Source organism: Urocitellus parryii, chromosome X, assembly GCF_045843805.1.
Source record: "Urocitellus parryii isolate mUroPar1 chromosome X, mUroPar1.hap1, whole genome shotgun sequence".
NCBI lineage: Eukaryota > Metazoa > Chordata > Mammalia > Rodentia > Sciuridae > Urocitellus > Urocitellus parryii.
In genome coordinates, this window is record NC_135547.1 from 1,952,948 (window position 1) to 1,967,729 (window position 14,782).

The 14,782-nt window shown below is 44.9% G+C and overlaps 1 protein-coding gene across 1 annotated transcript in view; it reads left to right on the top strand.

Moving 5' to 3' along the window:
• The first annotated feature begins 235 nt into the window (after positions 1-235).
• Positions 236-14,782, top strand: part of Bcap31 (B cell receptor associated protein 31) — a 31,304-nt gene continuing 16,757 nt past the window's right edge. The window contains exons 1-4 of the mRNA XM_026412782.1: positions 236-340; positions 1,445-1,578; positions 3,453-3,553; positions 7,228-7,375. Of these exons, the coding sequence (XP_026268567.1) occupies positions 1,487-1,578; positions 3,453-3,553; positions 7,228-7,375 (341 nt within the window). The 5' untranslated portion in view covers positions 236-340; positions 1,445-1,486. The remainder of the gene's footprint in view (positions 341-1,444; positions 1,579-3,452; positions 3,554-7,227; positions 7,376-14,782) is intronic.

Consider the following 14,782-nt stretch of genomic DNA (forward strand, 5'->3'; position numbering starts at 1 on the left):
ACAGAGACGAGGGACGACCCGGCCGGCTAGAGCAGTTGCCCTTGTTTTCCCTCCAAGGCTCCGCCCCACCCCGCCCCCTGTGCATCCGGAGTGCCCAAGGCACCGCGGACAGCCGCCCGCTGCGAGGCGCCGCTTCCTCTCAAGCCCTTGGAGACAGGCCCTAAGCTGGCGAGCGAGGCGGGAAGAAGCCGTGGGCGGAGCCGCCGGGGCCTCGCGAGGGCTGGTGGGCGTGGCCCTGTAGGCAGTTCCGGTTTCCGGCCGCGGGAAAGGGGCGGGGCTGGGACTGTGGTGAGAGATTTTGGTGGTTGCGGCCCTGTGTGCGTGGATTGTGAGGAACTCGGTGAGTGGGGTCCATCCATCTGGCTGGGCTCCGGGATTGCGAAGGCTACCCCATCCCCTCGGCGAGGGAGAGGGACCAGCAGCGTGGAGACACCGAGGGGTCTGCGGAATCTAGGGATCTGGGGCCGACAAGGGAGTGTAGGAGAGGGCTGGGCTGAGAGAAATGGGACCGCGGCGACGGTTGGAGCGGGGCTTTCGGGGATTGAGGGCCAGGGGACGGTGGCGAACCCCACTCGTAGGAGCTCTGGGAGAGCCTTTGGGGAGAGTGCTGGGCCAGGGCTACTCCCAGGCCGCCTGATGCTGCGTGGGCGGCTCGTGAGCTGGGTGGCGTTGTGACCCACTAGGGCTTCGAGGAGACTCGCTTCTTCTGGAGCTTTCTTTGGATGAGGGCTTGGGATGCTCAGTCGAGACCTGAGTTTGCTCTTGGCCCTGACTCCTGCCCTCTAGGAGTCGCTGTCTTGGGCCTTTTCAAGGCACCTCGAGGCCTCCCGCCCCATGGAAGGCAGGAATAGTCGAAAGGCTTTTTTAGCTCCTGAAAATGGTTCCAGAAGGAGGCGCTGTGTTTTTATCTATGGGTCGGAAGGGTTGGGGACCGAAGGGACTCCCTGTTTCTGTGGGGGAGTAGGTGGTGGCCGCAGGGTGCAGTTATTAAAATACTGTGGTCCCGGAGCTGGCTGTAGCAGGGTTTTGAAAAATGCCCGGTCTCTGCAGCACGGTGCAGCTTGCCTGGGAAGGGAACCCAGTGGGTGCTGAGGATTTCCTCCTGCTCATGTACTGTTGTTTATGGAATACGTTTTCTTAGTTAAACAGGCCTAAGGAGTCTCTGGGACTCCCCGGGGAAAGGCATCGTCAACAAAGGTGGCTTTGGACGTGTTAACGCACATGCTGGAGGGCGGCAAGTAACTGTCCCTGTAAGCGGAAGTTTGTCAGGCGGTTGGGCGCCATTGGCCAATTGAATCCCGATTTAGCCGGTGATTTAAGGGCTCTGAAGCAGAGTGCTGGGGTCCAGGGTGATGAGTGGCAACCTTAGCCTCTCCAAATACCTAAACTCGAGGTCAGTGGTTGCCCAGTTCTCATAGCTTCTGTTCCTTCTGTTCCCTGCTAGGAAACAAGCTCACATCTCTGTTGGAAACCTGGTAACCACAGGATGAGTCTGCAGTGGACTGCAGTTGCCACCTTCCTCTATGCAGAGGTCTTTGCTGTGTTGCTTCTCTGCATTCCCTTCATTTCTCCCAAAAGGTATGGCCTGTGGAGTAAGCTGGAGGGTGCCTGCCACTGAGCCCTGTGGCTTGTGCATGTGCAGCATTGGTGGACCCTGGAATTGGGGCCAGATGAAAACAGGTAGAACCTGTCTGGGTTGGAGGTGGCATGGGTATGTTTTTTACCATTGTGCTTTGTCACATTTTGTTGAATTCCTTTCTTACGCACCCTATCTTCTGGTGTTCACAATGCTCCAAAAGGAGGATTTATCTCAAGTTTTAGAAACAAACTCCTACTGCCTACCCTTGGGCCCCAGGTTGCGGAGGAGGTTGGCTGTGTGTGGGATCCAGAATACTTGCACCACTGGGTCACGTTGTTGCTGATTTGCTGACTTTTGTCCTAACTAGCTTCACTGGCATTGCATAGTAGCCTCATGAGCATTACTCAGCCTGTGAAGGATGAAGCCATATTCCCTTTTAATGAGCAAAGGAACTGTTAAAAGTTAATTTGAAGTTAATTTTTAATTACACACAGAACACAAACACATTATCCTTGTCCACACTTGAATGTTAACAACTAAGGCTAAGTAGCCACAGATATCTTTTTTATCATTTTTTTTTAAATGAAAAATAGAGTCCTGATGTAAGGGCCTGAAGAAAAATGCAATATCACCTAAGGAATGCTTTTGTTTGCTACAAACCAAATCTGTGCACAGATTAGCAGGAAATGTAGAGCCCCTTGAAGCTGTAATCTGGGAAGCTTCCTAGGGCAAACTTCTTCCTTCCTATGCAGTGGTGATGGCAAATGCCTGAGGCAGGAGGATTACAAGTTCCAGGTTAGCCTGGCAACTTAAGACCCCTTTTCAAAATAAGAAGAGATGGGGTATAGCTCAAAGGTAGGGCTCTGCTTTGCATAGAGGAGGCCCTGACTTTAATCTCATATCAGAAACAAAAGGGGGGTGGATGGGTGGAACTTGCAGAGTAAGACAGACTTACCAGATGCCAAGTCAGAACCTTGTTGGCTCCTGATTGTAACAAAGCAACTGTTAAAACAATTGGGCTTTCAAATGCTGCCTCTGATAATGAGGGTGCCTTTCTAATTTTAACAATATGTAAACATTTCTGAAGATAATTCTCCACATCCCACAATATTCGTGGATGGACATGGTGGCAGCTCTGGAGTGTTTTTATAATCAGAGTGGGAAGAACTAGACAAACCAAAATTTATCACATAGAAAGTTTAAAGAAATACCAGTTGTGGGGCTGGGGATGTGGCTCAAGCGGTAGCGCGCTCGCCTGGCATGCGTGCGGCCCGGGTTCAATCCTCAGCACCACATACAAACAAAGATGTTGTGTCCGCCGAAAACTGAAAAATAAATATTGAAATTAAATAAAAAAGAAATACCAGTTGTATAGGGCAAACACTTAAATACTATGAAGCAGGATATGATGAAAATTGTTTCTCCTCACTAGAGAAGGTCTGTGTTTTAGATTTTTTTTTTGTATGTGGGCAGACATCTTTTTATTAACACCCTCCCCCTTCTTTTTTTTTTTTTTTTTTCGTACCAAGGATTGAACGCAGGGGCACTTAACCACTGAGACACATCCCTAGAACTTTTCTATGTTTTACTTTGAAACAGGGTCTCACTAAGTTGCTGGGGCTGGCTTTGAACTTGAGATCCTCCTGCCTGAGCCTCCCGAGCCCCTGGGATTACAGGCATGCAGCACCACTCCTGGCTTATTAAACACTCTAGAAGGGACATCATTAATTGGAGAATTACAGGCAGCTGAGGTTGACTTAGTATGGGCTGTTTGGCCACAGGAGAACAGCTGGTTTTCTGTTCTGCTTAGGGCCTACATCTCGTGTGTGTGTGTGTGTGATTTTAGTTCCTATGCTTTTTATTTCCTTTACAGATGGCAGAAGATTTTCAAGTCTCGTTTGGTGGAGTTAGTAGTGACCTATGGCAACACCTTCTTCGTAGTTCTCATTGTCATCCTTGTGCTGCTGGTTATTGGTGAGTGAGCTGGGTCTAGGGGCAACTGCCTGTCACACGCCTTGTGCCATGGCCTCTGCTGCAAAACCCTGTGCCACTTTGGACATATAGAGAACAGCTTTGGCTTCTCGGAGACAGAGACTGATATAAGTGCCCTGATCATTTGCTTGGCTCTGCTGCAGATAGCAGTCCCATTTGAGAGCTGTGACACTTGCTTAGGTACTGAGTACTTCTGTCCCTTGGTGCCCAGCATTTCTACCTTAGTGTGAGGGACATAGGTCAGAGGACTGTACAGAGCCCCACCCACTAGCTACATTATTGGGTATTTCTCTTTCCTGATGTCTTGGGGCCCATGGGATTTGTTCAGGCAAGACTGTTTCTGAACAGGCCAGGTGTGGCCTGCCAGTTCCCAGGCATATAGGGTAGGTGCCAGCTGCCCACATACCTCACTGTTCTTGAAATACTTGGCAAGCTGTCTAGAAGCAGCTCTTTTCAATCAGGGTTCTCTCCCTGAGCAGCCTCTGAGCCAGGAGTCAGTAGGGAATATTTGTGTCAATCTTGGTTCTGAGCTGCAAAGCCAGGCTACAGAGTTTTTGAATTGAGTAGACATAGACATAGACATGCTTGCTTTTAGTTTGGGGAGAGGGCAAGAACTGGAGGAAGGATGGACCATGTTGGGCTTATTCCCTCAGGGTCTTGCCCCTTCCCCAAACCAGAGCCATAGTGTCTGTTTTCTAGTGCAGCTTACCACTAGAAAAGCTAGCTTACCAGAGAGACCTTTTGGTAGTTGGCAAAGCATTCTTTTTGGGAATCATGGGTCTGCTGTGAGTTCTAGAGAGATGTATGACTATGATTTAGAGACATAATTTAGAGACATCTGCAGATCTTCTGCAGGTATAAGTGTTAATAGTAGAACTACTGAAAGATTATAGGTATAACTAGCATGAGCTACAGCGCTGGCCAGCACTATTCACCAGGAGTGGTCTATATCAGATGTGATTGGGAGAGTAGAGGTGATGAGGTAGGGTCCATCTACCTGGGCTGGGACCCAACCTGGGGATGGGGGCTGGGTTCTGCTGTGGGCCTTGGGTTGTAGTACTCAACCTCCCCCGAACTCCAGTCTCCTCTCGGCTGTTAGTCAATGTGGTCTTTAGGATGATGGCATTCTTGGATTGCAACAACAATGTGAGAATTGATATTTTTAATCTTGTTTTTCTGATTACAAAATAGTATAAAGTTATTATTAAGGATGCAGAAATTGCTGGGTATGGTGGCACTTGCCTATAAGCACAATGACTCAGGAGGATTGCAAGTTCAGGGCCAGGCTTGGCAACTTAGGGAGGCCCTAAACAACTTGGAGAGAGAACCTGTCTCAGAATAAATGAAAAGGACTATGAATGTAGCTCAGTGGTAAATTGCTCCTGGGTTAAATCTCAAGTATGCCCCCCCCCCCGAAAAGATGGAGAAATTAAAGATAGGGAAGTTGAAGTCCCCCATGATCCCATGTCCCATAGGTAACCATTATGAATATTTTGTGGTGCATTGGAATGTATACAGTGCTTGGGTCATATGCACATTGTTCTGGGTTGTGCTTTTTTTGTTTACCTTAGGAATCTTTTATAGCAATCTCATTGTTTTTAAAGATTGCATAGTGCCAGGTGTGTTATTGTGTGCCTGAAATCTTGGCACATTGAAGGCTGAGGCAGGAGGATCCCAAGTTGGAGACCAGCCTCAACAACTTAGGGAGGCCCTTAGCAACTTGGCCAGATCCTGTCTCAAAGGGGGGGGGATTCTGGGGGTGTGGCTTAGCAGTTAAGCACCCCCAGTTCATCCCCAGCATGAATCAATCAGTTGGGTTGGGGATGTAGCTCGGTGGTGAAGTGCCCCTGAGTTCAATCCTCAGTACTGCCCCCCCCCCAAAAAAAAAGTTAGATAAAAGATTGCATATTCATATGGTTGTGCTATAGTTTAATTCCCTTATAGGCATCCTTGTATTGTACATGCTTCTGTGGGATAAATTCATAAAGGTAGAGTTGCTGAACCTGAGGGTATGAACATTTTACATTTCTTAATGGATATGTTGTTGTACCAGCTTATACTCCTACTGGCAGTGTTTGAGAGTGCTTACATCATGACACAGATTTAACACACAGACACCAGGAAGGGCAGGTAGATTTTTGTAATGCAAGATCAACATGAAAACCAACCTGTCCAAACCAGAAATTACAAACCAAACAATACCTAGACATTAAAACTCCCCACCTTTTGGGGGCGGGGGTCATACTGGGGATGGTATCCATGGACTTGAACATGCAAGGCAAGCACTGTACCACTGAGCCAAACCCTCAGTACCAGATAGTGATCTCTTGCCCTCTTACATGGGGGTCTATTAAGAGTATTCTTCAGGTAGATTTTATGTACTTAAAAAGCTATCTCATGATAAGTGGGGAAAAGTAGTAGGTGTGCTCTAGTTCCATGTACATCTGAATGGAACCATAGAATTGTGCATCTGACAGTAGCTCTTTTGGAGGCAGAGTTATTCAATAATTATTTTGAATAATTTCAAAAATTATTCTTTTTGAATACTCTATACCCAGAGGTATGCTAGCTCTTGGGGGAAATGGTGGAAAAGGCTTCTGCTTCATAAATAAAGTCTACTTTGGGGAAGACAGACAAGAAACATGTTCTAATAATTTCAGAGTCAGATTTGTATTATAAAGCAGATAATAGGGTGATATGACTGATAGTGACTTTATATGAGGGGACCACATACTTATATATGTATCTTTTCATTTTTTCCTGGTACTAGATGTTGAACCCAGGGGTGCTCTATCACTGAACTACAGCCAGTTCTTATTTTGAGACAGGGTCTTGCTAAATTGCCCAGGCTGGCCCTAAGCTCGAAATCCTCCTGCCTTGGCCTCCCAAGTAGCTGGGATTACAAGAGTGCACCACCGTGTTGAACTTTTTTTGTTGTTGGGGGAGGGAGTCCTAGGGATTGAACTCGGGGACAGTTGGCCACTGAGCCACATCCCCAGCCTTATTTTGTATTTTATTTAGAGACAGGGTCTCACTGAGTTGCTTAGCACCTTGCTTTTGCTGAAGCTAGCTTTGAACTTGTGATCCTCCTGCCTCAGACTCCTGAGCTTCTGGGATTACAGACATGTGCCACTGGGTCCAGCATGTTTGAACTTTTGATGAGCATAAGTTCCTTTTCTATTCAAAATAAGACATAAATAATAAAGCCTTTTGTAAAATTTAAAAACAGAAACCCTTGATTCCAAGGCATCTCCATGCTTCTTAAGCAGGCATTTCCACAAATAGGATACCTGGCTTGCCAGTGGGGTAGTTGGCAGCCTGACTTAAAAGAAGGAGAACAAGCTGAGATTGGGGGCACAATAGGAAAGGGATGCTGCCACTGTTGTTAGCAATACCTAACCTGGGTTAGTGTCTTGAAGTATAGAGCAAGCTTGTGGTCTGGATAGAATGGAGCAGGTATTGATGTGCAAAAAGCCAGAGCAGAAAGGAGGCCTGAGGGAGGAAGCTTTTGATAAAGCCTCCCATGGGTGTGTGTGGAAGTAGAAGTAATTAGGGAGATGGATATGAGGGAAGTGAGGCCAGCCCATTTTATAGTACCTGTTTCCCTTTCCCAAGTGACAGCTAAATATTTCTGTCTTCTCGCTGCTTCACCATAGATGCCGTACGTGAAATTCGGAAGTATGATGATGTGACAGAAAAGGTGAACCTCCAGAACAATCCTGGGGCCATGGAACATTTCCACATGAAGCTTTTCCGTGCCCAGAGGAATCTCTACATTGCTGGCTTTTCGTTGCTGCTGTCCTTGTGAGTGGGGAGAGGCCAGGGGCTGTGAAGTGAACCCTAGCCTAGTCGGCGACATGGAGCTGTGTGGGCTCAGCCTCCTGTGGCTTCAACTATTCCTCAGGCTGTGGCCTGGACCCAGCGACCCTGTTTGTGTTTATGGAGCCACAAAGTTGACTCCTCATCTCCAGAGGCAGCATGGAGCATGGGAAGGGATTGACTGAATGTCAAAAGACCCTGACTCACTCTCTGGTCTCTGGGAAAAAAAAAAAAGTATTATCATCTTACAGTCTCTTTGCATGTAGATCAAAGTAAATGACAAAGCCCTTCCCTCATTTCCCTCCTCTGGAAGAAGACATGTGGAGCCCATCTCATAAGGGACTGACTGACCAAGGGCCTTTTCTGTATGGGGTGCTTGAGAAGAGTACACAAAAGTGACCCTTTCCCTAAAGCCTTTCCAGGTGTAAGTCTGTATTGGCTGCATGTTGTATTCCATGATGCCCTGAGTATTTTTGGTGTTTTGTTTGTTTTGTTTTGGACAATGCCAAGAGTCTTGGTCAGGGCCTGGGGTGGCTAATTAGGCAAGACTGGACTAGTAGGAAGTGCCAATTAGAGTCTTGGGCCCTGTTTGCTGCCTCCTGTTTCATACATGGGTTCTGATCAATGGGGCCTGGCAGGGAAGTATATAGAAGCTCAGATTAAGGGTGAATAAAGATATTAGAAAGATTTGCTGCTATGTGATTCAGGGCTAAAAAAGCCAAGTATCTCACTTATTCCATCTGTGCTGCTGTAACAGAATACCTGAGACTGGTAAGTTATAACAGAAAAATTATTTCTTACAGTTCTAGAAGCTGGGAATCTTAAGATCCAAGACACTGGCATGTTTGATGTCTGGTGAGGATTATTTTCTACTTCTAAGATGGCGCCTTATTGCTTCATCCTTTGGAAAGGAGGAAGACTGTCTTCATGTGACAACATGGCTAAAGAAAGCCTAAGCTGGTTCCCTCCAGGTCTTTTCACTACTGGAGATTGAACCCAGGGGTACTCTACCACTGAGCTACACACCCAGCCTGCCCCCCACCCCTTTTTTGAGGCAGGGTATTGCTAAGTTGCTGAGGCTTATCTTGAACTTGGGATCTTCCTGCCTCAGCCTCCCAAGTTGTTAACCTCCAGGCCTTTAAAAGGCACTAATCCATTTATGAGGACAGGGCTTTCAAGAGTCAGTCACTTCCAAATAGGCACCACCTCTTAATTCTACCACAATAGGAATTAAGTTTTTTTTTTTTTTAATATGTGGCCTTTTAAAAAAATCTTTGTTTATTTTTAATGCGGTGCTGGGAATCAAACCTAGTGCCTCACATGTGCGAGGCAAACACTGTACCATTAAGCTACAACCCTAGCTCTCTCTATTTAGTCTTTTAATGTGCTGAATCATTGTGTGTGTGTGTGTGTGTGTGTGTGTGTGTGTGTGTGTGTTTTGCTAAGGATTGAACCCAGGGCCTTGTGACTGCTAAACACATACGCTCCCATTGAGCTATACCCTCAGTTCTAACATCTTTTTAAGGTGATATATTTGATTGCAGATATAATCTTCAATTCCTCAGACTTAGGAAAGTCAGGAAATGAGAAGGCCAGGAGGAGTCAGACACATACTCTAAAGTTTTAGGAAGGTCCAAAAAAAGTATGATGTTGTGGTCTGAGAATGAAAGGGAAGCATACTCAGAGGACTGAGGCTCACAAACAAGGGTTCTGAGTATGACTATGATCTAAATGAGGAAGGAAAGAGACCAGAGAGGAAGCTGAGGGAGGATGCCTGCCAGCAGCACCTAGGTCTTTGGGGGGTTGGGGGTATAGCTTTAGATAGTGGTAGAGTACTTGCCTGATACGCAAAAGTCTGTGGGTTCCATCTCCAGCACTTGCTAGGGGAAAGGAATGGGAAGGGCAAAATCCTGCCATGGGCTCTGAATGGGGAAACAGGAAGAACTGGGGGGATAGCAGGTTGCTTTACATGATTGCTAAGTAAAGAGATGGGGGACAGAAGGAAACATGGTAAGAGAATTGAAATCCCTGGTGGACAAAGTTCTGCTAGATTGCCTAGCTTCTCCAAATGGTGTAATTTCTTAGACTTGGTGGAATTATGTACAGAAACTATTAAGGTTGGCTGCAGGTGGAATTGCTGCTGATCCTTAAAGAATTATAGGTTGGAAGAGATGCTGAAGGGCTGTAGATAGGCCAGCCTCCCAATTTTCAAAGGAAGGAGGTGGGTGAGGAAATGACCAAAATGGGAGGGTTTGATTGATCTCAAGCTGTACTCTAGAAAGAAAAGTTTATGTGCTTTTAGAAAAGATAGGGATTATTGGCAACTTCTATGAATTCCTGGAGAAGTTCATCAACCTTAGCCCTGCCTGTTGTAGATCAAGCATAGATGGAGTGTTCACTAAGCTCCAAATCTGTTCTCATAGACCAAATGCTGAGGTGTGGGCAGAGCGCCAGCCTAACATTGTACTTAGGCGTGGTCATAACTCACATGAGTGGCTGCTGTGTGGATCCATATAAACCAATTAGAGGCCTCAGGAGGTCTGCTGCCTTCTTCTGGCCTATTCCATGTTTATCTGCTTGAAGGCATGATGGGCAGATGTGAAGACAAGTGGAATGGTAGAAAGAATAGCAGGTAGGCTAGTGGCATGTCAGTGCTTCCCATCTTTCTAGCTTCTTTTCTCTTATGACTCTGTTTTGCTTCTGGAAGGACACATCCAGCTCAGGTGCCATAGGTATTGTCTGACCATGCCAGGGCATAGTGGTCACCTCTCTTCTGTACCTTTGGGTGGCCAGGCTACCAGAAGAATATGTGCCCAGTGTAGTCCTCTTTGTGCATTACTATTGGGCCAGGATATTCAGTTTACACTTATGTGCCATGTAATGACAGGACATGTTCTGAGAAATGTATTGTTAGACAATTTCTTTTTTTCGAAGGGTGCTGGGAATCAAAACCAGGGCCTCACACCTGCCAGACAAACACTCTACCTGTGAGCCACATCCCCAGCCCCCAGTAGGCAATTTCTTTGTGGTAACACAGAGCACATAAGCCTAGAGATATAGCTTATGCACCTAGACTATGTGTTCTAGCATGTTTCTTTTAAGCTAAATCCTGTACAGCATGCTACTTTCATGAGTACTGTATGTAGTTGTAACACAATAGGAAGTATTTGTGTATCTAAACTTAGAAAAGGTATAGGGCTTGGAATGTAGATCAGTGGTAGAGTGCTCACCTAGTACAAGGCCTTTGGTTCAGTCCTCAACACTGCAACTAAACAAAACCCCCAAAACAATGTTGATTAGAAAAGATACAAAAAGATGAAAGTTCGTATACCTCTGTGGGGCACATCCCATAAATGGAACAGCTGCTCTGGGTTAATTGGCTAATGAGTAGTGAGTGGATGTGAAGGCTTAGGATATTACTGTATACTGCTGTAGACTTTATAAACACTGTACACGTGGGCTACACTGTGAATTCATAATATGTTTTTCTTTAATAATAAACAAGTTTTAGCTTAATGTAAATTTTAAACTTTTTAATTTTAACTCTTGTAATACATGGGATAAACCAAAAACCTATTGTACAGTATAGCTGTACTAAAGTATTTACTTTTTTTATGTTCTTATTCCTATCTCTTTCCTCTTAAAATTTTTATTATTACTTTTCAAATGTTTTAAATAATGACAAACACAATCAGCCTAGGCCTATACAAGGTCAGGATCTTCAGGATCACTCTTCTACCTCCACATCTTGTCCTACCATTAGGTCTTCAGGGGCAATAACATGCATAGTGCTGTCACCTCCTTGATGACAATGCCACCTTCTGCATCTCTAGAATGACATAGCCTAAGGCTCTCTTTGAGGATGTGTTACTCCTTTTAGAAATATGTCCATGGTGGTTTGCTTGATTTTATTTTTTTATCATAGGTTTGCTTGTAAGCAGATTATGTGTGAAAATTCCACTCTCTTAATGAAAACTCTTAGGGATTGTGATCCATATCTTCAAACTTTTTTTAAAAAAATATAGTGTTGGAGATGGAACCCAGGGTCTTGCACATGGTAGGTAAGTGTTCTACCACTGAGCTACAACCCCAGTCCCATGTTTTCAAACTTTTCAAGGAGCTTGTTGAGGTCTACAAAAGCTTCTGCTAAATGCTTCACTGTGAATTTTCTTAGGGAGTTTTCTTCTCCTACAGTTTGCTTTTCTTTTGTCTTTTGCTATGCGTTCACTATAGGCAGCCTTTTCAATACATGTGGTCCATTGTTGCCTGAAATGTTATTATATGGCACATGACTGTGTAGCAAAATTTGCCATTTTTGACATACAGTTCTTTGAGGTTTTAGGTTTTATTTATTTATTTATTTGCCATGTTGTGTATCCATCCTTGAGCCTTGCTTATGCCAGGCAAACACTGTATCATAGAGCTATATCCCGAGCCCTGAAAGCTTTTGGACAAATATGCATTTGTCCATCACAATCATGATGCAGAACAGTTTGAGATTTTCTTTCTAACTTAAATGCTTCAAATAAAGGCAGCCCACATTTACCCCATAAAATATTCCCAAAGTGATGCATGGGGGTGGAAGAATGGAGTTCAGTTTGATTGTGCTATTCACAGTCTGTTCTTATGGTCCTAATCCTTTCTCTGTTGTGTTGGCAACCTATTCCACTCCACTGTCATCTCTTCCATTGACAAGCATCTAAGGCTTTACCTAATTTCCTTTTAAATGTGTCAGACAAGATAAATAGCTGATTTCCCTTCTTGTTCAGATTGTTCAAGCAGCCACACATCTCACCTCTCCATCTTTTTTAATATTTTTTAGTTGTCAGTGGGCTTTAATTATTTATATGTGGTGCTGAGAATCAAACCCAGTACCTCACACATGCTAGGCAAGCGCTCTACCACTGAGCCACAACCCCAGCCCTTACCTCTCTATCTTAGCTGTGGAAACTCATGTCAGCTATCTTGTTGTTCCTGCAGCACCCTTCTGTGGCTCCATTCAGTCACAAGGTGGGTCTTGTGGGACATCTACTTAGAAAAAGGCACAGTGATCTCGGGAATCACTGTGGGTTCATCAGTTGCACACAAATGATCTATTTAGTCATTTCTAGAATTTTTCCAGAAATATATACTCCCTAGTCTAAGGGTCAGAGCCTATGATGATGGCTATTGCGCATAAGGAATTTATCGTTTTTAATTTTTAATTCTTTTTAAAAAAGAGCTGGACATGGTAGCACATGCCTGTAATCCCAGTGACTCTGGAGGCTGAGGCAGGAGGATCACAAGTTCAAGATCAGCCTTAGCAACTTAGTAAGGCCCTAAGCAACTTGGTGAAACTCTGTCTTAAAATAAAAAGGGTCCACATCTTATATCTCTGCAACCTATATGTGACTTGCAGGAAACACCTAAAGATACAAAGCCATCCTCTATTATTTTGTTCCAATTACAAACATTGTACCTGGTCATAAACAGGTATAAATAAATGAAGCTCTCCTCAAATATACTACAAATAATGCAAAACTTTAAAACTATAGGTAGTAATAGTGATGTTTCTGGACTTTTAAACCATTTTTACACATGTGCAACACTTTCCTTATAAGTGCCATGTTTTTTAACTCAACCATGTCTCTTAGCGGTTTTTCCAGATGACTCACACAGACCTCCCTCATTCTTGACAGCTGTGTAGTGTTGTTTGTGAGAGGAGCATCATTGGTTTAATGAATTCCCTGCTTAGGTATGTGAGCTAGCTTGAAATTTAGGGGAAAAAAAATTCACATGCAGTGTCATGATGTTGTCCAGACTGGTCTTGTTGAACTTCTGGGCTCAAGTATCCTAAGCTTTATCTTTCTGAGTAGTTGGGACTAGGGCTGGGGATGTAGCACAGTAGTAAAGTGTTTTCCTGGCATGCATTAGGCCCTGGGTTCGATCCCCAGTACTGCAAACAACAACAAAGTTGTTGCCAAGTAGCTTGGACTACAGGTGTGTGCCACTGTATCCTGCCAACATTTTTACTACTGAAAATCCAGCATTCCATTCTGTGGTTTCCAGTTTACCCTCTGCATGTTAGGTTCCCACTTTCCTTTTTTTCTAATCATTGGAAATGGGCCACTGCCACTTGGTGCCTTAGCACCTTGCTACTGTAAGTGTGGCGTGGAGCCCAGTAGCCTTGGGAGGACCTGAACTTGCTGGGAGTGCAGCATCTTGAGCCTGCTGGTGAGCACCTATGAGTGGATGAGTTTCCTGGTTAATCAGAGCACTTCACAGCTTGTATGGTGCTGTCCTGTACCTTGTATGTCTGTGACCGGTAGGCCACCTCAGAGCTTCCTGGCTGCATTATGAAGTTTCGCTGTCTGAGGTATACTTTATCTAGGCCTGGTCTCCTTCGGATTCATCACAGTACTTACCTCCTCACACACCTGGGCTGCTCCTTTCAGAAACCCAGTTACTGGCTACTGTTTATGTGTTAAAAGCATGCCTCGCACATCTGTCAACACATGCTGTCAGCCCTGGGTAAATAGTAAATAAATAGGCTAATCCTTTGTTTTTGTTTTGTGTCCGTGTGTGTGCCTCTCCAGATTTTATACTCACTCTTTTAAAAATGATCCACTGTTATAGCTGGGTGTAGTGGCACACACCTGAAGTCCCAGGCTGAGGCAGGAGGATCACGAGTTCAAAGCCAGCCTCAGCAACAGTGAGTTGCTAAACAACTCAATGACCCTGTCTGTAAATAAAATACAAAACAGGGCTAGGGATGTGACTCAGTGGTTCAGTGCCTCTGGGTTCAATTCCTGGTCCAAAAAAAAAAAATGACCCACTGTTGGCCATCTGTGTGCCCATGTGGAAGATGGAGAGTGATCTCTGTCTTTGTTGGGGCTAGTTTGGTTGTATTATGAGAATTGTTTGGGGAGCAAACCTTCGAGCATTATAATGTATAAGATATGGCTGGTTCTCACAGAAAGGTGGGTAAGGTAGTATAGTTAGGAGACCAGCACTTGATTAGCTTTTAGCACATTGTGTTGGAATCAAGGCAGAGGGATACCCAGCTGCTTTGGGAGCACAGCTGGATAGCACACACTTCATACTGTCCAGGTGTGTGCACTTGGTAGGTCATTGGCATGGGAATCAGAAGTCAGGAAACTTGTGTTCCTGTATAAATGGTACCCCTTCAGCAGCTGTTTGGCCTTAGATAAGCAACTTACTCCTCAAAAACAAGGGCTTTTCTAGCATTGGTCTACCACAAGGCTTCACCGTGTGTGTGAGCTCTTACATGGTATGTTTTGGGTCTGGTTGAAACTAATTAGGAGGACTTTAATAACCCTTTGTATTAGGTGGGATTGTGTGTGTATTTTTGTTTGTTTTATACTAGGGATTGAACCCAAGGGTGCTTAACCA